The sequence below is a fragment of the Cervus elaphus genome, chromosome 14 (assembly GCF_910594005.1).
Source record: "Cervus elaphus chromosome 14, mCerEla1.1, whole genome shotgun sequence".
Taxonomy (NCBI): domain Eukaryota; kingdom Metazoa; phylum Chordata; class Mammalia; order Artiodactyla; family Cervidae; genus Cervus; species Cervus elaphus.
In genome coordinates, this window is record NC_057828.1 from 52,526,267 (window position 1) to 52,550,139 (window position 23,873).

Consider the following 23,873-nt stretch of genomic DNA (forward strand, 5'->3'; position numbering starts at 1 on the left):
GTCAGAAAAGACCTGAGCTGGCGCCTTGCCAGCTCAGGGAGCTCGTGAAGGGCTTGTGGTCGTCCAGGGCTGAGTGTGGAGCAGAGCCTGGCATCTCCTCCCGGGGGGCACTCACCCTGTTAAAGCGCTTGGCCTGGAAGAGGTGGCCGTTGGCGCGGTACAGCTTCCGCCATCTTCTGGCTCCACGGCGGTAGATGGATTCTGGAAAGAACAGAAGAGCGTAAAGAAACGGCCTTGGGGCTGAGAGCCCAGCTCTACCACATGGGGGGCAGTGGGGACAGGCCGCCACTTCAGGCGGCCTGGGGCAGTGGCCGCGGAGCTGAGACGCCAGCACCCTCGTTAGCTGTTCCACACTGCCGGGTGGGGAGACGGTGCCCCAGACGACCACAAGGACGGCTGTCTGCAGGGGGTCAGGCTGTGAGGCCACCGGGGCCTGTGTACCCCCCATGGGCTTCCTGTCCACTCCCTTCCCTCTGGGCGTGAAAAGCAGGTCCCGTTCCACATGGGGACGGGCTACATAGGAGCTAAGGGCTCTCCGGACCTTTACGCCCAATTGTCTGGGGAGGGACCCTGGCCACTGGGAAATCCACGGTCAGCCCAAGGCAGGCGTCCAGCCAGCACTGCCCCCCCTCCCCTGGCTCCCCTTCAAGAACAAACCTAGGGGCAGAAACAAAGCAAAACCAACCGCACACTTATGCTGAGTTGAAAGTCACCAAAAACACGTTCCCAACCTGCACCAGACTTGTGTGGAAGCAGCGGCTCATGAAACACGCCGAGCTACACGTATGACCAGGGCGGGAGGTTTCATTCCTCCTCAAAAACATTTCCAACTTTGCTCCTTCCCAACGCTTTGAAAGTATGTGAAAACAAAATACTTGGGCTACAACGGGAAGCTTTGTGCTTTTACAGAGCTCCGTAGTGAAGGCGACTTTCATGCGAGTCAGGGAGCTGCCAGGAACATACAGAAGTGGAAACTGTAACGGAGTGTTTTTAAAACAAGCAAATGACCAGCTCTGGCTGGAACCTGCGAAACCTGGTCACAGTGACTGCAAAACTGGCTCCCCTCCCATTAAACGAGAGGTGCAGGGGGAAGCCAAGACGCCAACATGCAGACAGAATGGGGCTCCTCTGCCTATATTGCCCTGGGCTCCAAGGGGTTCCTGCCGATGCCCCAGGGCCCCTGCCTGATCACAGGGCGTGGCCCTCCCAGTCAGAGCTGGGGGAAGTCTGGCCCCCGGCAGGTCCCTGCTGACGTCCACAGGGCTGACTGCCCTGTGTGCGCCATTCACCAGCCCCAGCCATCCCTGCACGTGGCAGGGTAAGGCGTCGAGTGACAGACCCCGAGACGCAGAGGGAGCCGGGTTGTCAGGCAGGGACTCGGTGGCACAAGGCTCTGGCTCCTTCCAGTGTTCAGCACACACATAGCACGAAAGCCTGAAAATGCATCCACAGGACGCCCTTCACATTTCGGTAAAGCCACCCGAAATAAGGAACTCAAAGATGTCCAAGCAGAGTCCAAGGGAGCCCCCAGCAGACCGGAAAGCTAGGCGAGGGGACAGAACAGAGTCCTTCGGGACTCTTATGTGTTGAGCAGGGCCGAGGGAACATGGGCGATGTCCCGTTGTCCACAGTGAGAGAAGCCGGGACCCCGCTGTTGTGTCTTTCCTGATTACACATGGAAGCCCTGACCGCCCCCTCCAGCCCCTCTCCCCAGCCCCATGCATGGCTGTATTTGGGAGCAGGGCCCCTGCGTGGGGCCCCCTGATGGGATCAGTACCCTCATAAGAAGAGGAGGAGACACCTGACCTCTGTCTCCACTGCATGGAGACCCAGCTGGGGCAGTGTCTATAAGCCACGAAGAGGGTGCTCACCAGGCCCCGACCCTTCTGGCACCCGGAGCTCAGCCGTCCACCCCCAGATCCTGAGAAGTGAGGTCTTGTGGTCTCTACTGCATCCAGTGTATTGTGACAGTGGCTCGAGCAGACCAGACGCCTGCTTCACTCCACACACAAATCATCCCCTCAGTACACGAGGACTGAGGCACTTCCCTGGTGGTCCAGTGGCTAAGACTCTGTGCTCCGAATGCAGGGGCTCAAGTTCAATTCCTGGTCAGGGGACTAGATCCCACATGCCACAACCAAGACCTGGTGCCACCACACAAATACATTCATCTAAAAAAGGATAAGGACTGAAACTAGGGGCAAAATGACAAGTCTTAGAAGGAAACGTGGACGATCTTAATTGAAGGTGGGGAAAACCCTGAAAACAAAAGAAGGAGAGGAGGCACATTCACCCTAAGGCCACGTGAGGCCAGACAAACCCCCGTCTCATTATCAGCCATGCCACATGGGCTAATGATTCAGGATATAGGAGGCATGCCCACAAGTCAATGAGGGAAAACAGAAACGGGAACGGAAGACGAGTCTCCCGTGACATCAAATACTGTCAAGGATCAGAGTAAACGGAAGTCGCCTGTCCTTCTGGGGGAGCTTAACCATGGCCAGAATCAATGGTCGAGGGCACGTGTGCTTCCCCGGGACACAGCAGTCACACTGCTCCTAGACCAGCACCTGACAGGCCTCATATGTGGGCTCACGGCCATCGGAGGATGTCTGCGGCCACCCAGGTCCAAGAGGACAGGTGACCTGGGCAAGGCTGTCTGGGAGGACTCTCATTCATAACCCAGCTTGAGCCACCTTCGGCCACACAAACGCATCTTCCAAAACCAAATAAAAAAATCAGTATAAAATCACAGGGGCTTCCCTAGCGGCTCAATGGTAAAGAATCCACCTGCCAATGCAGGAGACACGGGTTTGATCCCTGATCCAGGAAGACCCCACGTGCCGTGGAGCAGCTAAGCCTGTACGCTACAACTATTGAGCCTTGCTCTAGAGCCCAGGAGCCACAACTACTGAAGTCTGAGTGCCCCCAGAGTTTGTGCTCCACAACAAGAGAAGCCACTGCAATGAGAAGCCTGTGCACCACAACTAGAGAGTAGACGCTGCTCACCACAACCAGGGAAAAGCCTGTGCAGCAACAAAGACCCAGCACAGCCAAAGGTAAGCAAATAAACAAAAAGAATTTTAAATTATAAAATGACAGACTGATGTATATGAAATGGGCTCTGTAAAACGATGCCTGTTATCAAACTAAAAGGGCTTGCCCGGTGGCTCAGACAGTAAAGATTCTGCACACAATGCAGGGGACCTGGGTTCAACCCCTGGGTCGGGAAGATCCTACGGAGAAGGGAATGGCAACCCACTCCAGTATTCTTGCCTGGAGAATACCATGGACAGAGGAGCCTGGAGGTCTACAGTCCACAGGATCAAACTAAAAATCAAGAAAATGGACAGTGTGATGTTTCAGGATGCATGTTCATAAAGGGACATCATCCTAGTAAGTGGAAGACTGGGACAGTGCGTCAGTTTTGGGCAGGTTGGCTACTACGGGTGTGCATGTCCACTCCACTGTATATTTCATAACATGTGTGATTCCCATGTTCTTGGGGTGCCTCAAAGGCTGCAGTAAACAATATACAATAGGAACTGTAAAAACACGGGGAGGGGCCAGAGGTGGCAACAATGACATGGTTATAAACGAATCTCAGATCCTAGGAGAAACACTGAGTTGTCTCTGCACAGAGGCTCCAGCTGTTGCTGTGAGCCCACTGCAGGAACCATGTCCATGCCGCTGCTGCTTGTGCCCTGACACAGTGCCTGCAGACACACGCTCCACATCGTGGGAGGACACTGGCCAGAGGGGTGGGTTCAGGGAGCCACAGGACAGATGCAACACGGCTCCCAGGTGGCAGAGGTTGCAGGTGTGTAAGTTCAGAGAGAAGCAGGAAGGAAGTATTGAGCAGATGGGAGGAAAGTGGCATCCTCCAAGCCCCAGAAGACAACCAGCCCTCCTGGGGGAGGGGTCAGTGTATGTCCAGCACATGCAGGACAGACACATGTCGGACAGAGGTGTGACTGTGCTGTTGTCTTTAGCAGGAGACTGAGTGTGGATTCAGGAGGCACCTCTTGGCAGTGGGGGATGGGGATGTGATGGTTCATTTCATGTGTCAGCTAGGTGGACCACAGTGCCCAGATTTGTGGTCAAAATATCTTGGATGTTTCTATGAGTGTGCTTCCAGATGAGATGAACATTTAAATCAATGGCCTCGGAGTGGAGCAGATTGCCCCCCACGGGTGGGCTTCATCTGATCGGGTGATGGCTTTGTTCAGTCGCTCAGCCATGTCTGCCTCTTTGTGATCTCATGGACTACAGCATGCCAGGCTTTCCTGTCCCTCACTATCTCTTGGCATTTGCTCAGATTCATGTCTATTGAGTTAGTGATGCCATTCAACTGTCTCATCCTCCATCGTGATGATAGCCTGAACAGACCGAAAGGCCACCTTCCCCTAGCGAGAGGGATACTGCGGCAGACAGCTTTGGACCTGGACCACGGCAGCAGCTCCTCCCACATCTCCAGCCTGCAGGCCTGACTTGCGTCCTCCATGACCCTGTGAGCAGGCTCCTTACAATAATGACTCTCCTGGCAGGGATGGGGAGATGTCAGAGCCCCAGCAGGGCAGACCCTGGCCCCAATCCCAGCAGAGGCACAGGAGCCCCTGGGTGTCCAACCCACACCCACACTGCCACCTGGAAAGCAGTGCCCCATGGACTAATAAGGAACCATGAGTGACCACAGGGAATCCCATACCATTTTTTTTTTTTGGAGGGGGGAGGGACACTGCATGGCATGTGGGATCAAACCTGTGCCCCCTGCACTGGAAGGCAGTCTTAACCAATGGACTGCTAGGAAAGTCCCCATTTCACACTTACATTCTGGAGTGCCAAGTCAAGTGGGCCTTAAGAAGCACTGCTGTTAATAAAGCTAGTGGATGTGACGAAATTCCAGCAAAACTATTCAGATCCCTAAAGGATGATGCTGTCAAGGTTTTGCATTCATTATGTCAGCAAATCTGGAAGACCCAGAAGTGGCCACAGGACTGGAAAAGGTCAATCCTCATCCCAATTCCCAAGAAGGATAGTACTAAAGAATGTGTTAATCATCAGACAATTGCACTCATCACCTGTGCTAGTAAGGTCATGCTTAAAATCTTGCATGCCATGCTTCAGCATTATGCGAACCAAGAACTTCCAGATGTCCAGGCAGGGTTTCGAAAAGGAAGAGGATATAGAGATCAAATTGCCAACATTTGCTGGATTATAGAGAAAGCGAAGGAATTTGAGAAAAACATCTATCTCTATTTCATTAACTATGCTAAAGCCTTTGACTGTGTGGATCATGACAAACTGTGGAAAGCTCTTAGAGAGATGGGAATACCAAGACCATCTTACCTGTCTTCTGAGAAACCTGGATGTGGGTCAAGAAGCAACAGTTAGAACCCTGTATGGAACAACTGATTGGTTCAAGGTCGAAAAAGGAGTATGACGGGGCTGTCTGCTGTCACCCTGCTTGTTTAACCTATACACTGACCACATGTGAGAAATGCCAGGCTGGATGAATTACAAGCAGAATCAAGATAGGAGGGAGAAACATCAACAGCCTCAACAACATCCACATATCAACAACCTCAGATATGCGGATGATACCACTCTAAGCTGAAGCTCCAATGCTTTGGCCACCTGATGCAAAGAACTGACTCATCTGAAAAGGCCCTGATGCTGGGAAAGATTGAAGGAAGGGGAAGGGGACGACAGAGCATGAGATGGTTAGATGGCATTACCGACTCGATGGACATGATATTGAGCAGGCTCCAAGAGTTGGTGATGGACAGGGAAGCCTGGCGTGCTGCAGTCCATGGGGTCACAAAGAGTCGGACATGACTGAGCGACTGAACTGAACCACTCTAATGGCAGAAAGCGAAGAACGGAAGCACATTTGGATCCTGACTCACCTCACACAACAGGATATGTGCAGAACACATGTCTGTGCAGATCCTGACTCACCCCACACAACAGGAAATGGTGCAGGGCACACGTGTGTATTGTGCACACGTGTGTGTCAACTCACCCAACAGGAAACGGACAAGGGCACACATGTGTGCCCAGAGCTCACGTGTGTGTGAATCCTGACCCACCCTACACAACGGGAAAAGGAGAAGGGCAGGTGTGCAGAGCACACGCGTGTGCAGAGCGCTTGAGGGCCGGGCACACGGGGATGACCTGTCCCTGCCCCCGCCCCCGCCATGGGCCCTGCTTGTCCACCTTCCCGTGCAGCTGCTCTCAGTGGTAAACAGTCCTGAAAACCAGCCAGGGGAGGGTGGGGGTAGCTGGCAAGACCTCCACAAGAAGCGGCCCTGGTGGGTGACCCCAGCTGACCCCGTGGCTGCTCCACCCAGAGGAGCAGGAGGCTCCACCTTAGTCACTGTGTCACGGCTGAGTCCAGAGTTGGAGCTGCTCAAAGCCACAGTCCAACTTGGGAGCATCCAGTCGTCTCCAGGGTGCCTGCAATCTGAGTGCAGAGTGGGGACAACTGCAGCCCTCATGGCCCCTGTGCTCGGCCACTCTGGTACCTTTGCTCAGCTTCAGCGACACCCCCAGAGAAGCTCGCTGCTTGTCTTTAGAATTCTATAATTAGGGTGGCTGCAGGGAACTTTAATGAGCTCTGTTTCTATGGCAATCTAGCATCATGAGGGCTCTGACAAGGTGAAAAAAATACACTTTAAAAAGGGAGCTTAGAGCAACAGACATTGAAACAAACCAGGCAGCCCCCAGAATGGGGGAGGGCATGAGGAGTGCTGAACTTGCAGGGCAGGTCATGATGCTCTCAGAGGCCTCTCTGGCTTTTTGCTAGACATGGACCCACCACCCAGGTGACTGGCCCAGCCAGCACAGCCCCCAGAGAGTCCCGTAGACTCAGAACTACAGCAGGAATGCACCTGCAGCAGGGCACTTTGTCAGCTGAATGCCTCCCTGGCAGTTCTAGGTTGGTGACCAGCCCAAGGCAAGGCCAGGGAGCTGGGAGGTACCTGCAGCCCTGGGGCTGGGCTGGGGCTAGGGTCCTTGGCAGATCAGTGCTGCTGCCTCCAGGCCTGGCTTCCTGCGGGGGAGCCATGTCCCCTGGGATCCAGGCCCCAGGCAGCAGGGCATTCACTCAGGTTGCCCTGTCCTCACCAACCACATGTTCCACCAAAACCCTCCTACTACAGGCTGCATGTGACCATCTGAAAAAAAGAAGTCTGAGATTTAGGTGGGATGCTGGCCTGAACTGGGGGACATGTCTGGAGCTGCTGTGGAACCTGGTGGCTGCACAGGCTGGGCATTCCTGAGGGACACAGTGAGAGTGGATACAAGCCCCATGAAGCCCATGGAGCCATAGAGCTTGTGGTCCTTCCCCCAAGGGCTGGTGTCACCTGACCGTGGATCCGGCCGCCCATTGCTAGGCACACCAGGTGACCTGTCTCAGGAGGGACCTGACACTGCCCCTAGAGCCATACGACCCAGACCCATGTCCCCCTGCAGCCCTGCAGGTCATGACAGGGGCAGGGCAGCAGTGAGCAGGACGTGGCTGGGCTGATGGCGGGGGCACTCCTCCACGGTCCTCTCTCACATGGCTTCCTGCTTCTCACTCTGAACTGTGTCCCGCTGCCCTGAGAGGTGAGTGAAGGGGCGCAAGGCCACAGATGCAGACTGGGAAGGGTCTCGGAGCTGCTATGGCAGGAAGTCAGCCACGTGGGGATGGTAGCAGTTTGGTCCCCTCAGCAGGCTGGCTCCCACAAAGCCTGGTCCTCCTCACATGGTCCTGACGTGGTTCCTAAGCCTTGACATTGCTGGCAGGGAGCTGATCTCACCTGGGTTTACCACAACCCAAGAAGGACAACCCTGGCATGTGACTGGCCTCGGGGCCATCATGTGACCAAAACCACCCAATCAGGCTGCAGGCTTCCTCCCTCCCCCAGGCTGGCCACCCCTGCTGGCCAGAGGAGCAGGGACACAGGGTCCGACATGGCTGGCTGCGTGGACAAGGCGGGTCAGTCCTGCAATAGCCATGGGAAGATGGAGTGACTGGGGCTGGGCTTGGCTGGACCCACCTCACGCCGCCACCTCTGGACACATGCTGTGGGGACAACCTCCATCAGCTGTGGGCCCGGAGGTCTGTGGAGCACCTGCCAGCAGCAAGGCCAGCAGCACTGGAGGGTGCACTACGGAACCTCCCCTGGGAAGCCTGGGGCCAGACCGTGTCCTGTCTCCTGGGGCCTCGCGTGCAGCAGAGAGAAGAGGTGCAGGGGCCCCACCCAATGCAACACCCTGTGTGCCGAGCAGCGGGGCAGACATGTCCCCAGAGTTTACCCGCCGGACACTCCCCCACCCAGTGGCCAAGACAGACATCTGAGCCGTGCCTGTGAGGACACAACAGCTGAAGGTCTGGATTCTAGGTTCCGTCGACAGAAGAGTGGCTGTGGGAGCCCCGGAGCAGCCAAGGTGGGGAGGGGAGGAGGGCAAGGTGGCCCTCGAGGCAGGAAGCCTTCATGTCTCCCTTGAGGGACGACAACAGGAGAGGCCCTGAGAGTGGGTTCACTCCCACAAAGGTGATGAGAGACTGGCACAGGACAAGGGTTCTGATGTTTGTAAAGAGAAACGCTTCAGTGGAACAAAGCCTTCTGTTTCCTGAGGCCGGGACAGTGACCTCCGTGTAGAGCCAGGGCCTGGCCAGCACCGTGCACCAGGGTCCAGGGCAACCCAGCTACCAAGACCCCAAGGCCCATCCCCATCGGCTCAGTTGCCGTCACAGGACCCGACGCTCCATCAAAGAAAAAGACCTTGATGAGGCTCAGGCAGTGGAGACCAGGGTCACAGCCTCGGGGGTCCCAAGAGGTGCAGGCCACCTACCTGGGCTCCTCAATCTGTCCCTCTGCCCCCCAACACCATTAGTGACCATTATGAAGCCCAACCCTGGACTTGCCTGGTGGTTCAGTCGTAAAGAATCTGTCTGCCTATGCAGACAGGGATTTGAGCCCTGGTCCCGGAAGATCCGACATGCCATGGAGCAACTGAGCCCACACTCCATGAGAGAAGCCACTGCAGTGAGAAGCCCAGGCATCACAACTAGAGAGTAGCTCCTGCTCACCACAACTAGAGAAAAGCCCGCACAGCAATGAAGACCCAGCACAAGCAAAAACAAGGAAGCCAACCTCAGAGGCATTCTGGGGGGTGGGGTATTGTAACAGTTCCACTTTCTAACAAGTTTCATCACAAAGAGACAAATTGTCATGAAGTGAGTTCAGTTTTGATGAAACAGCTGACCAAGACCAGTGTGTTCTCAGAGCTCCTGGAAGAACACAGAGACTTGCGAGTCACCTACTGCCAGTGAGCTCACGCCGAACCAGCCCATCTCCATCTGGAGACTTTCCGTTACGGACTCACTTTCAAATACAGCACAAGTCCTGGAGCTGCTCACAGCCCACCTGTGCTGTCAGGGCCAGTGTTACCTGCTGCATCCACGGCTGGGAGCACAGGGCCAGGCCGACGGAGACGCAGCCCTGGCTGGAGAACGTGAGTCCCGCATGGCCCCGGGGAAACAATGGGCAGAGACTGGGGATGCAGCCCTCTGAAGGTCAGCGGGAGATCGCTGGGCCACAGTGAAAATGACGCTCACATCACAGCCAGATGTGCAGGTCAGAGCAGAAGACGAGGCTGGTTCCTGGGAGGCCAAGCGAAGAGGAAGGCCCGCAGCTTGTGGGAACCAACTGTAGATAAAAGCTGGGGTTTATGGGGAACTACATTTAATACACTATAATAAACCAAACAGAAAAAGAAAAAAAATATATACGTATAACCAAATCACTTTGCTGTACATGTGAAACTAACATGACATTGTAAATCAACTATAGTTAAAATTTAAAAAAAATAAAAAACAAAAACAACTGGGGTTCAGGGAAGCAGAGACAAGCCTCCCTGAGGGGTCACCTCAGTCCACCTAGACGTGTGACAGACCCACAGGCTGCCTCCAGCAGGGGCTGGGGGCTGGAGATCTGGGTTCTGACGATGGCCTCTCCCCAGGGTCTCCTCTCACGGGGTACAAGCCCCCTCCAATCCCAACTATTACCTCCCAAAGTCCTCATGGCCTCACACACATTTGGGGGTGGGGCTTCTGCACAGGACTTTGGGGGTCACATTTGGTCCCAAACAATCTGCTCCTGGTCCCCCCAGATTCATGCTTCTCTTGCACGCAAAACACTCTATCCAACAGCTCTGAGGCTCCACTCCAGCAGCAACTCTGACATCCACAGCCTCATTAAAAATTATCTAAATTGCAGGAGTGACACTCAGCTGTAATTTGTCCTGAGGAAATCTACCTCCACCCCCACCCCTCACCCAGCCCCAGTTCAGACCTGTTAGACCAGATAAGCTGTGTTTCCAAAATGCAATGCTGGGGGAACTTCCTGGCGGTCCAGTGGGTAGGACTCAGTGCTCTTCCTGCTGGGGCCCAGGTTCAATCCCTGGTCAGGGAACTAAGATCCCACAAGCCATGCAGCATGGCAAGAGAAAAAAAAAAGCAACACTGGACAGGAAGAGGATGGCCAGTCCCGCTCCAAAAGGACGAATGGAAAAGCAGGGAAAGCAACAGGTCCCCAGGGAGCCCACACTTGGCAAGGCAAGTCCACTGGCTCTATGAGGCTCAAGAATGACCCACCTGGTTTGACGCTGTCCCCCAGCCTCACTGGAGGATTGGGGTGACCCCCACTATGGGGCTCTCGCAAACTCCCCGAGGAAATGGGAATGTGAAGAAATGAACCTAAAATCCAGGCTTCCCTTCGAGGCATCTGTCAAGTCCTACGCTGTGGAGTTCAGGGCAGAAGGCCAAGAAACGAAGCTACACAGCTGTAAATGGGGAAAAAAAGCCCAATACGAGATTTTTGGCTGACTCATGGTGTTGGGGAGACAAAAGATGGAGACTGGGGTCCTAGTCACCCCCCCAGACTTTTCCAGCTACAATTACTACAAGACATTAAAGGAAAATGAGGAACAGACCAGCATCAGTGGAGTCCAGGTGACCCATCCACCGTCCATCTGCCAGGATGAGATCAAGTCCCTTCAGGAGGAAATAACATCACTCAGAGCTCCTGCTGCTTTGCACAGGATCCGATATTCAGAAATCACCAGGCCAGCCAAAAAGCAGGAGCATTTGGTCCAACAGTCAATAGAAACGGACTCACAGGAGAGCCAGATATTCAACGCACTTTGAAAAAGATGGTAAAAGGACAGAATTTTACCCAAGAACTGGATCTATTGAAAAAGGAGTCAAATTCTAAAGACCCTAGGATTTTAGAAATTCTCCAAGTGAAAATACAGCATCTGAAATTAATAATTCAGGAGACAGATTTAAGAATAGGCTAGGGCTTCCTGGTGGCTCAGTGGTAAAGAATCCGCCTGACACTGCAGGAGACGTGGGTTCAATCCTTGGTCCAGGAAGATCCCACATGCTGCAGAGCAACTAAGCCTGGGAGCCAAAACTACTTGAGTCCATATGCCACAACTATGGAAGCCTGCTCACCCTAGAGCCTGTGTTCCGCAACAAGAGAAGCCATCGCAGTGAGGAGCCTGGACACTGCAACTAGAGAGTAACCCCTGCCCACCGCAACTAGAGAAAAGTCCATGAGGCAAGGAAGACCAAGCACAGAAAAATAAATTAAAAAATTTAAAAAGAACAGGTTAGATAAAATAAGAGACAGTAGAAGATCCAGAACTTCCCTGGTAGCTCAGCTGGTAAAGAATTCACCTGCAATGCAGGAGACCCCAGTTCAATTCCTGGTTTGAGATCATCCCCTGGGGAAGGGAAAGGATATAAACTCCAGTATTCTGGCCTGGAGAATTCCATGGACTGTATAGTCAGTCCATGGGGTCGCAAAGAGTTGGACATGAATGAGCGACTTTCACTTTCAGATGAGAAGATTCAGACACAGAGAGGGGAAAGCAGGATGGAAGGAAGTGCAGAAGAGAGCAAAAGGGCCCGTGGGACCCGGTGAGAAGACAGAGATGAGGATGTGGAGCCTGAGGGGGTAGCGGCAAGCGGGGAGAGGCCGGGCAGCACCTGAAAGGACTGGACTGACACCTTACAGTGGAGATAAGAGACTCTGTGCCCAAGATGAGACGCTCATAATCTCAAGGTAAAGTCAATATTCCCCCTCTTTCTCAAGTCTGTTGAAACAGAAGAACGAAGGCTGTTCTTTTCATTGAAATCACTGATAATATTTATTAAGCATTTATATAAAAGTATCCATCTGAGCTTTTTACTAGACTTCCCTGATGGTTCAGTCAGTCAAGAATCTGCCTGCAGTACAGGAGAGCCAGGTTCGATCCCTAGGTTGGGAAGATCCCCTGGAGAAGGGGATGGCTACCCACTCCAATATTCTTGCCTGGAGAATTCCATGGACAGAAGAGCCTGGTGGGCTACAGTCCATGGGATTAGAGAAAGTCAGACAAGACTGAGTGATGTTCACTTTCAAGCTTTTTACAGAAATACCGCATTAAACATGACCCACACTTACAATGAAGTTTCAAGTATCCTAAAATTTTTCTAAAACTCACAGAAACTAAGGGATAAAGAGACTAAGTTGCTTGACCAAGGCACTCAAGCTATAAAAACACAGTCTGGCTTCCAAGATTTTGAAACTCATGTGTGTAAGAAGGACAATTATGTAAAATAAATATCATGTCTGACAGATGAAACATGAGTTCACACACTCTGAAGACTAAGAATAGGTCATGGGATATGATTTTCTCACATTTATAAATACAAGAAATTTAAATGCAATTTAGTAATTTTGAATATAATTTGGCAAATTTGGCCAAAGACCATTTTTCAGGCAGCCAGAGAAGAAAGAGAAGCACCCCCTCCTAGGGAGTAACAGAGTGGTCAGGCGAGTCTCCAAGAGACACAGTAACACAGCCACAGCCAAGAGACCAAGCCCCAGGCATGCAGAGAGAGCATCACTGCCCCCTGGGCAACACACCCAGAGAAAACAGCCTCAAAAATGAAGGCAGGCAAAAGACGTCTGCACGAACCAAAATCCAGCAAACCTCCGTTAGGAGAACTACTAAAAGGAGCACTTCAGGAAGGAAAATGGTCTTGGACGTAAGCACAGTCCTTCAGGAATAAATGGGCGCGTGAGAAGGGGAATCTGAATGAATGCTATTTAAAACAACATTAATAGTGGTTGTGGGGCTTAAAATATAAGTAGAGTTTACATATAAGACAACAGCATAAAAATCGATAAGGGGATAAATAAGACTAAAGCATTGCAAGGTTCTTGCATTATCTGGAAACAGTAAAAGGAATAACTTAAGGTACATTCCAAGAATGTTTTGTATAATTCCTAAGGTAGCTGGAATATTTTTTAAAAAGTATTACTTAGCAAATATAATAAAAGGTGGGGGTGGAGGTGGAAAAATAACACTTGATTAAACCAAAAGAAGGCAAGAAAGGAAGGCTAAAAGAAAGAACATATTGGTCAATTACAAAATAAACAGTAAGATGATAGATTTAAATTGTAATTTACCAGAATAACATTAAGTGTAAATAAACTAATGCTTCAGTTAAAAGATACAGATTTCATGCTAGGTTAAAAACAACAATTAACTTCTGTTTATAAGAGCCATTTCCAAAACATGATACACAGAAGTTGAGAGTATAGGATGGAAAAAATATACCACATGAACAATATGTCTCCCTCACTCTGCCACACACACACACACACACACACACACATACACACACACACACACACACACAGAGGCATAGTTGTACTGATGTCAGACAAAGGAGACTTAAATGTCATAATACCTTTTCATCTAAAAGAGCAAAATTTCATGATGATAAAAGTGTCGCATTTAAAGGAAGATATAATGATCCTAGGTTTGTATGCACCTAATAAAGCACAAAATACATGGAGGAAAACAAAAGGAAAAAGACACATCTCCAAATGGGTAAAGGGGATCAACTGTATGATAACAAATGAAAACTAAATTTTTGGTGGTGATCATGCTGTGGTAGAAATATGACGAAGTAGAAACATAATGTTATACACATGAAACTTGTAATAATGTTATAAAACAAAGTTACCTCAGTAAGAAATACAGTAGTGAACCAAAAAATAAGTGAAACACAATTAAATTTAAAATGTTAACCACAGAAAACTAAAACACCCAATGGCTTGAACATGGTGGGAGTGGGGAAAAAAAAAAGGAGAAGTTGTACATTAAAAAAGAGAGAGAGAGAAGACAAATCTGTAATAATTTAATGTCTATAAATAGTAAAGATATTCTAAAGGTAATAAAGATACACACTATGCCAATTAGTATGTTTAGACCTGAAAATCTATAGGGGTTGGAAAGAGCTGGACACGACTGAACGACTTTCACTTTTTCTTTTCACTTTCAGACTTGAAAATATCCTTAAAAACACAACTTACTAAAGGTGACAAAAGAAGAAATACAAAATCTGAATAATCTGTATTTTAAAAATTAAATCTAGAATTTAAAACATTCCCACAAAGGAACACAGACCTTTGTTGTGAATTCTTTCAAGTAATTAATTTAGAAATAATATTAATCTTAACATAAATCTTCCCAAGAACTAAAAAAAAAAGCTCAATTAATTTTTTAAGGCAAATATACCTCAACATTAAAAAAAAAACTAAGACCATGGCATCTAGTCCTATCACTTCATGGCAAAAAGAAAGGGAAAAAGTGAAAGCAATGACAGATTTTATCTTCTTGGGCTCCAAAATAACTGCAGACAGTAACTACAACCATGAAATTAAAATGCTTGCTCCTTGGAAGGGAAACAATGACAAATTTAGACAGTGTATTAAAAACCAGAGATAGCACTTTTGCTGACCAAGGTCCAAGCTATAGTTTTTCCAGTAGTGATGTATGGATGTGAGAATTGGACCATAAAGAAGGCTGAGCACTGAAGAATTGATGCTTTCTAATTGTGATGCTGGAGATGACTCTTGAGAATCCCTTGGGCAGCAAGGAGAGCAAACCAGTCAATCCTAAAGGAAATCAGTCCTGAATAGTCACTGGAAGGACTGATGCTGAAGCTGAAGCTCCAATACTTTGGCCACATGATGTGAAGAGCTGACTCACTGGAAAAGACCCTGATGCTGCGAAAGACTGAAGGCAGGAGGAGAAGGGGACGACAGAGGATGAGATGGTTGGATGGCACCACCAACTCGATGGGCATGAGTTTGAATAGGGTCCGGGAGATGGTGAAGGACAGGGAAACCTGGAGTGCTGCAGTCTGCGGGGTTGCAAAGAATAACAAAAATAACCTCCCATGTTTAATTGTGAAAACAAAGTTACCAAAAAAGAAAGAAAGAAAGTGACAGGTTAACTTCTCTCAAACAACTGCAAAAATACCAAATAAGTGTTCGCAAACTGAATCCAGCAAAATATAGAAAAAACAACACATTATAGCCAAACAGGATGAACTAAGGGAATGCAAGTTTGGTTAAACAAAGTCAAATAGTATAATTCACCTTATTAATAGAATAAAAGAGAAAAGCATGTCAACAGATGAAGGGAAAAAAGCACTTTAATAAAATCTTATGTCATTCAGGATAAAAATCCTCAACAAGGAACAGAATAGAACCTCCTAAATTTGATGATGGGAATTTACAAGAGAAAGAAGAGTCATTCAGCAAACAACATCCTTAATGGCAAAATTCTGAAAACCTTCCACTGAAATCTAGAACAAGAGGCTGCCTGTGGTCAGCACTTCTGTTCCACAGTGTTTTGGAAAGATAAACAGTGCCAGTGATGCAAGGTAACAGATGAAGGTTTGGAAAGAGAAATAAAACACTGGTCAACTGGGAGTGTACAGAGGAAACCCAAAGGAACCCACAGATAAAGTCCTAGGATGAATACATGAATTTAACACGGCTGCTGGACAAGGGTTCGATATCAACAGTCAACTGTATTTCTCCATATGTTTCTATAAGCAAACAAATGGGAAATAAAATGGTAAAAGGAACACCATTTAAAGCAGCATAGAAAAGCCAAATGGCAGTGGAGTGCTCCAGCAAAAAATGTGCAGGACAGCTCCATAGAAGATGCAGATGTCACCGGAAAAATCTGAAGAGGAGTTGAGTGTATGTTCATGGCTTGGAAACCTCAAGGCTGCAAAGATGTCCATTCTCCCATGCTGATCTATGAACTCAAATGTAATCCAAATAAAAAATCTCATTGGGTTTTGGAAAACTTAAAACCAGTTGTAAAATTTGTATAGAAATGGAAAAAGAAAAAAACAACCAAGGAGGACTTCCCTGGTGGTCCAGGGGTTAAGACTTTGCTGTCCAATGCAGGGGGTGTGGGTTTGATCCCTAGTCAAGGAAGTAAGATTCCACATGCCAAAAAAAAAAAAGAAAAAAACCCACAAAAAAACCAGAAGCAATGTTGTCACAAATTCAATAAAGACTTTAAAAATGGTCCACATCAAAAACTGTAGTGTTGGAAAAGACTCTTGAGAGTCCCTCGGACTGAAAGGAAATCCAACCAGTCCATCCTAAAGGAAATCAGTCCTGAATATTCATTGGAAGTACTGATGCTGAAGCCAAAACTCCAATACTTTAGCCACCTGATGCGAAGAACTGACTCATTAGAAAAGACCCCGATGCTGAGAAAGACTGAAGGCAGGAGGAGAAGGGGATGACAGAAGATGAGACTGTTGGATGGCATCATCAACTCAATGGACATGAGTTTGAGTAAACTCTGTGAGTTGGTGATGGACAGGGAGGCCTGGCGTGCTGTAGTCCATGGGGTCGCAAAGAGTTGGACACAACTGAGCAACTGAACTGAACTGAACTGAACATCCAAAAAAAAAAAAAAAAAAATCTTAACCACCACCAAGAAAGATACCCTTGAAGAAAAACAAAAATACATGATATTAAGAGTTATTATAAAGCCAATTTAAAACCATGTGACATTGTGCAAAAGGCCAAAGGGACACAAGTCCAGAAATGCCCCCCCTCCCCGCCAACAGTCAATAATAAAGACATCACTGAATCATGGTGAGAGGAGGATGCTTTTTCTATAAGTGGTCCTGGCTCAACTGGCTATCACCACAGGGAGCAGGGGCGGGGGAACCTCACACCATACACAGTTTACTCCCAGGTGTGGTAGGACTAATGAGGGTTATGATTCTGTCAGGTGGGAAAACACTGAGGACCTGGGGTTCAGGGGCAGTTTCTCTAACAAAAGGCACACACTGTAAAGAAGTGTCCATTTTTGTTCACCAAGAGTGGAAAGGCAAGCCGCTGAGTGAGATGCCAGCAGTGTCACAAACACACAGAACACACAGAGTTCCTACAAATCAGTAAAGTAGACACATGGCCCATTAAGTTGTTTTTAAACAACCTGAATCTGAAACTGAGGAAAAGACTTGGAGGAGCAGCTGACAGCAGTGGGTCTTAAACAGCTTATAAGTGAGAAGACGCTCAGCTTTAGGGGCAAATAGGAAACGCAGACTATGGCCACGATGTGATACCACTCACAGGTCTACTCTGATGGCAGAGAGCTCTGACAACCCCAGGGCTGGGGAGGACAGGGAGCGGGACCCCGGAGCCCAGGGATGAGGGTGGATGGTCATCACAGCTGGGCTCCTGACATGTGCCTCCTGAGACCCCAGGAGTCTCTGAGCATCCTTTGTAAGCTGATGAGACTGGCTTCAGGTTGGGGGTTGGTCGTCAAAGTCCAAGGAAAGATTAGAGGGTCAGAACTTCCAGCCCCACACCTGACCCCTGGGGAGGTGAGAGGGACAGAAGGTCATGCCTGACTCTGGGTCACAGACGGTCAGTGGGCTGCCCGTACAGCCACGTCCCTCCCCTCTCTCCACACACTTTCAACACTGTCTATCCTGACCTCAAAGATCTGGGCACGGGTCCCCATCTCTCTGTCAACATCGATGGCCCTGACCTTTCCTGTCTTCGTCTACACCTCAGACCCACATCCCTCAGAATCACCCACTTTCCAGGCCTGCATTTGTGCTGCGCCCAACTTTCCCTCTGCCCGGATGCCAGCCCTCATCCAACCTCAGAGACCATGGCTCTCCGAAACACCATGATCTTATGGACCAGAAAGATAGAAAATGACACTGCCAACTAAACGGGAACTCCAGGCTGCAGGATGCACTCAGCTTCAGCCACATTAGACCTGATGGAATGAACCAGGTGTGGGGGGTACTCCCGGCCCCCCTGAAAGGAAGCCAGCCTGCCCTTCACCCTGTGCTGATCTCTTCCACATGGGTGGACATTTAGGAACCTCGATGGACAGATGGTTGGGCAGCAGGTTGGACACACGCACATGCCAAGTTTTGTAAATCCTGAGTCTGAGGATGAATCATAAGGAATGAGGTCTGGGGAGAGGATCTGCACTTTATGATGCAGGAGCTCAGAAAGGGTCTGGCAAGGGTGGGCTTCATCCCAGACAGGGCTGTGGTCCAAGCTGGGTCCAAGCTGAGCTGGGGAGATTGGGGGGAGAGGGGAAGCAGTGCTCAAGAGCGAGTGTCCTTAGAATGCAGGCTGGGGCCACCCACAGGGGCAGCAGCAAGCGAGCAGCAAGGAAGATGGTTCTGCTGCATGAACCAGCCCGTAGGAGCAGATCCAAAACCAGATGAGGGGGCGGGGGTGTGGGTGTGGGTGGGGCTCCTAACTGGAACTGACCCAGCGGGCTGGGCTGCCTCCCCCCACTCAAAGTTCTTCGCCATCACTCCTTCCCGCCCTGGACTCCACACTGGTCATATCTCATCTTCTCTAAACCTCCACCCCTCCGCATCGCTCTCAGGCCCCCAGACCCCACAGACCTCGAGTGTACCTGCAGCCTCCAGGGTGCATCCACTTGCTCCCCCTTCCCTTCCCCAAGACCCTCACATCAGCTCCCATCTCCCCTGTCTGGCTCCCTGGCTCTCCACTCCACTGCTACTTTTTGGCTGATGTGTGGTCCTCTCTTGACCCCCTGCTGCTGCTGCTGCTAAGTCACTTCAGTCATGTCCAACTCTGCAACCCCATAGATGGCAGTCCATCAGGCTCCCTCATCCCTGGAATTCTCCAGGCAAGAACACTGGAGTGGGTTGCCATCTCCTTCCCCAATGTATGAAAGTGAAAGTGAAGTTGCTCAGTGTCCAACTTTTAGCGACCCCATGGACCGCAGCCTACCAGGCTCCTCCGGCCGTGGAATTTTCCAGGTAAGAGTACCAGAGTGGGCTTGACCCCCTAGGTGATCCCAAAATACCTTCCTAATCTTTTTCCACCCGACCTGCTGTTACGGACTGAATGTCTATGTCCCCCTAAATTCCTGTGTTGAAGCCCACTCCAGTGATGATATTAGGAGGTGACTGGGTTTAGATGCGGTCAGGTGGGTGGGGCTCTCACAAACGGATTAGTGTCCTTCCTGGAAGAGAAAAAGGCCAGAGCAGAGGATGCAGAAGGTGGGAGTCCCTCTCCTGACAGCCCTGCAGGCTTCACTCCCACCAGCTCAGTCCAGGCCACCTGTGGGGTTTTCCACCAGTGGTTTGAGGTGGACAAGTGACTAAGGGCATGAGGCATCAGTGTGACCCAGTAGCCAGGGGACCCTGATGAGGCACCTGATGGAGGGTGACTGCTCCGAGGAAGTCAGCATGCAGAGAGAGAAGCAGGTCCGGCCGCCCCAGGATAAGTCAGCTCACTACTGGCCATTGGGTTTCCAGTCTTTCCAGACTAGAGATCTGTCTTCAGTTTCCACTCACTCACAGGAGCCCTAACGAAAGCCCTCTCCTGTCCAGCTCTTCCCCTGCCATAGCTCCCCTGGCAGAAACCTGCCCTCCCTGAGTGCCCAGCCCGCACCCACATCCACTGGTTCTGCCTTCAGACGACTCTTGATTCGCCCCCGCCACCGGGGCCCCAGGTCCCAGCCTGTCCCATGTGGTTCTCAGCACTGACACAATCAAATCTCAGGGATCCACACGCCCCCAGGCCATGCTGTGGGCTCCCCCTGCCCCGAGGTGGGTCTGTAAGATGGTGTGCAGACAGGGCTGCAGGGTGGCAGAGCCCAGACCTGGCACCCCCCGTGTCAGCCACCGAGTCAGAGCTGCTGTCACACTCCCCTCTTCCTCAGGCCTTCTGTCGGTGTCCTGATGCAGCTCAGCCCAGCGTGTTTGAATGCCTGTGATAACATCTGCTCATCATCAGAGGAGAAAGGGGCGGCTACTGTGACTTCACTTTACAGATGAGCAAACTGAAGCCACCCAAGGCCAGGGGTCCCGGCTGCCCCCACCACTCCCAGGGCTCCTGTCGGTGCTCTCTGTCTGGGTCTCACCCCAGGAATCCCTCCCTGGAGGCCAGAAACCAAAAGCACCTGTGGTTGGCTAAGTACCTGCCCCCAGGGACGTCCTGTCCTAATCCCCAGCCTGAGCCTCCTCACACAGGGGCAGGGACTCTGCTGCTGCTGCAATTAAGTTAAGGACTCTGGGAGGGGGTGATCCTGGATTATCTGGGGGTTAGTGTCATCACAAAGTCCTCCTAAGGGAGAAGCAGGACGGTCAAGTGAGAGGGAAGACATGAGGACAGAAGCCTCAGGCTATGCTCCTCACTCACCCAGCCCCCAGGGGTTCGTCTGCCCCAACCACATCTGGTCCAATAAGGAACAAGAAGGAGGTCTCCAAGAGAGACAGAGAGATGACTGGCCTCCACTCCCTTCCTTCTGCTGCAGTCCTGGAACCATGCTGGGGGCCAGGCAGGGCCCTTCTGGACAGCTCTGTTCACCCCAAAGGAAGGATCTCCATCCCCACTCAATGTCTCAAAGCAGCCAGTCAGCTCCTCCTTGCAGCTCTTAGCCTCATATGACCACCTCATCCCAAATCCATTTGCTCAGATGACCACTTAGGGAGAACTGCACACACCATCCATGCTGCATTTGGTCACTCCCAGGCCACAGGAGAAAAGCCCCGTTTCATGAACTGTGAGCCCCGAGTGCACCCACGGCTGCCATTTCCCACCCCCCACCAGCTCCTTTTAAGCTGTTCGTGCAGGTGGCCTGTGGGTCCCATCTCCCCAGCCAGGAACAAGCTGGCTCCTGGTCATCTGCAGGCCCGGTTACAAGACCACCTTCCCACCAATGCCGAGTCCTCAGCATCCTCGCCAAAATAGTGCCACAATGCACAAATGCACATGGTGGCTATGCAGGAGACAGGAGTAACCCGGGGTCAGCTCAGCAGCTCCTGCCGAGGCCAGTGTCCCTGGCTGAATAAGTGCCTTGGACACATCTGTCCTCAAATAGGGACTATGTGTGCAGAGTCAACACCTCCAATCCCAATGGCTTCTCCCCTCACTGGAGAGATGGGGCTTGCACACCTGTCTACGCCCATGTTAACTTGCCTGCACCCACCTGAACACACTCACCTGTCCACGTTCACCTGCCCACACACACTTACTCACACTCACCTGTCCACGCTCACCAGTCCACACTTAGCCGCCCACACTTACCCACATGGTTCACACAGGACCTACCCCCCAGTTCTCCCTTTCTTGCTCCTCCCAGGTCCTGCCAATCTTCTCTCGGCACTGGACTCCTGCCCCTTTTCCCTTTCCCTGACCCTGGGCCCCACTGTCTTTGGCCTTGTGGGCAGCAGTGGGCCCCACAGGCCTGCTGGCCCCAACCCACTCTGCAGCAGGGTGCCCATCTGATCCACACCCCAACCATGCAGTTCCACCTCACAGCCACACCGGGCTTCCTTCTCCTCCTCCAGCCACACCAGGTCCCTCAGCATCCAAACTCTGTCCACACCAGGGCCCAGGCCTGCCCCACCCCACCCCCACCCCACCTCTTGTCTCAGCTAAAACCGCATCTCCCTGTGGTGGCAGCAGCCCTCTGTGACCTTCTGGCACCTGTATGTCCTCCCCCCTCCAGAGCACAGGCTCATGTGGACAGGTGGCACACCTGGGTCCCTGAACCAGACACGGGTTACAGGGGCCTTGCATACAGAAGCCGAGAGGTGCGGGCAGCCTGTGAGCAGCGAGGCCCACCCTCTGCTTGCTGCCCTGCAGGAAGGGCCCAGCATCCATGGCCACCGCACCAGCCCCTGCGGCTCTGAGGCCCCACGTCTGGTTTCAGCCACAGAGAAGGTAACCTGTGATGCTCAGCAGTTGACAGCCTCCACCCCCTGCCTTTCCCGCCACGTTTCGGGGTGGGGTGGGGGGGCTGACAGAAAGCCTAGAGGAGGGGGTGGGAGGGGGAGGTTCACACCCTGAATGCCCCAGCCTGGCTCACCCCCTCCCCAAAACTGAAACCCAAGCTGCCCCCTCCAGTCATGTGGGACCAGCTTGGGAGCCCATGGCTCTCCCATGCGTCTCATAACATGAACAGGACAGGCACCCTGTAGAGCCGGGGTCACAGGGTGTGCAGTGCCCCCCTCCACTGCCTCTCGCTGCTGCCCAAACAGGAACCTGGGAGACACTGGCCCCTCGAGTCTCACAGCAGCCCCAGGAATTACTCTCCTCCTGGCCCGTGGGTTTCCCGGGGCAGGAGCTGAGTTCATGTGTCTTCCAGGTGAGCAGCAGGAGCAAGGGCTAAACGGACAAGCAGCACCTGCCAGTCAAGCCCCCTCCCCACCCCAAGAGGGACAAAGGAGCAAACTGCAGCCCCACCCACTGGGGACGGCTTCCCACAGAAAACGGCTTATTCAACCGTCATGTTAAAGATTTGTCATGTCGATGCGATGTGAATTGATTTGAGAGACAGTTAGAAAGAGCACCGGGGCTACGTGTCCACAACCACCTCACATGTGTTCGGGAGGGGTGGTGCACTCCCCCACTGGGCGTGAGAGCATCTCCTAGGCACCACAGACACACCTGCTTTTTCTCCACACCTTCCCAGTAGTGTACACATCCCCAGTCAAGAGAAGCTCTGCCCTCTCCCCAGAAGTAGAGGCCTCTTTATGAGAAAAACAGTAACAGAAAAAGTGATGGTGGGGCCATTTACCCCACAGTTGGCTGCACATCTTTGCTTTGCGGCCCTTTAGTAAGGCGAGGAGGAGCTGCGTTTTAGACTCTTCTGCAAAATTGTAGTAAAGAAGAGAGCAAAATACAAACAGTTCCTATGAATCTAGAAACAAACCAACAAAAACTTGTAAGCAGACCTTGAAAAGCCTACAGCAGACTCTGAAGGAAAAAAATGTAAATTCAAGACTTCTGTGGCAGAGCAAGGGGTGGGGTGGGGAGAGGACTGGCTCTGGGACCACCCCCAACCCTCCCAGCCTGGCCCATCACCCTTCTGACCTTAGGGCCCAACCCAGAAGGATGAACCTCCACCCACCAGACAGGAAGCACAGCTCTGCTGTGTCTGATAAAAAGGAAAAGGGGGACAGGGAGAGAAAACTGGATGTTTTCCTAAACTCCCATCACAGTCCTCCCCAGTGAAAAGGATCCCACAATGATGTGAACCCCATGCAGGACATTCGTGATCCACTATTAGCACACATTAATCCTTCAATGTACACACCAGTGATATGTCTGCTATAGTTGCATTTCTGCGGTATGTGCCTATGATGTATCTGCTCTGTGTCTACCACGTATCTATTATATATCTACACCATGTCTATGATATATCTGCTCTGTGTCCACTATATATCTTATATCTACACTGCATCTACTATGTGCCAATGATGTATCTACTGTGTCTACCATGTATCTATTATATATCTATTCTGTATCTACTATGTATCTATGATGGAGTTAATCTATATCTGTTTATATCTATCTACTTGGACTTCCCTGGTGGCTCAGATGGTCAAGACGCTGCCTGCAATGAGGGAGACCCGGGTTCGATCCCTGGGTCAGGAAGATCCTCTGGAGAAGGAAATGGCAACCCACTCCAGTACTCTTGCC

At 51.2% G+C, this 23,873-nt stretch overlaps 1 protein-coding gene across 3 annotated transcripts in view; it reads right to left on the bottom strand.

Annotated features, from left to right (window-relative positions):
* Positions 1–23,873, bottom strand: part of PRKCZ (protein kinase C zeta) — a 98,102-nt gene that overhangs the window by 26,682 nt on the left and 47,547 nt on the right. For all 3 annotated transcript variants that reach the window (XM_043923577.1, XM_043923578.1, XM_043923576.1), the window contains one exon: positions 116–201. In XM_043923577.1, the coding sequence (XP_043779512.1) occupies positions 116–201 (86 nt within the window). The remainder of the gene's footprint in view (positions 1–115; positions 202–23,873) is intronic.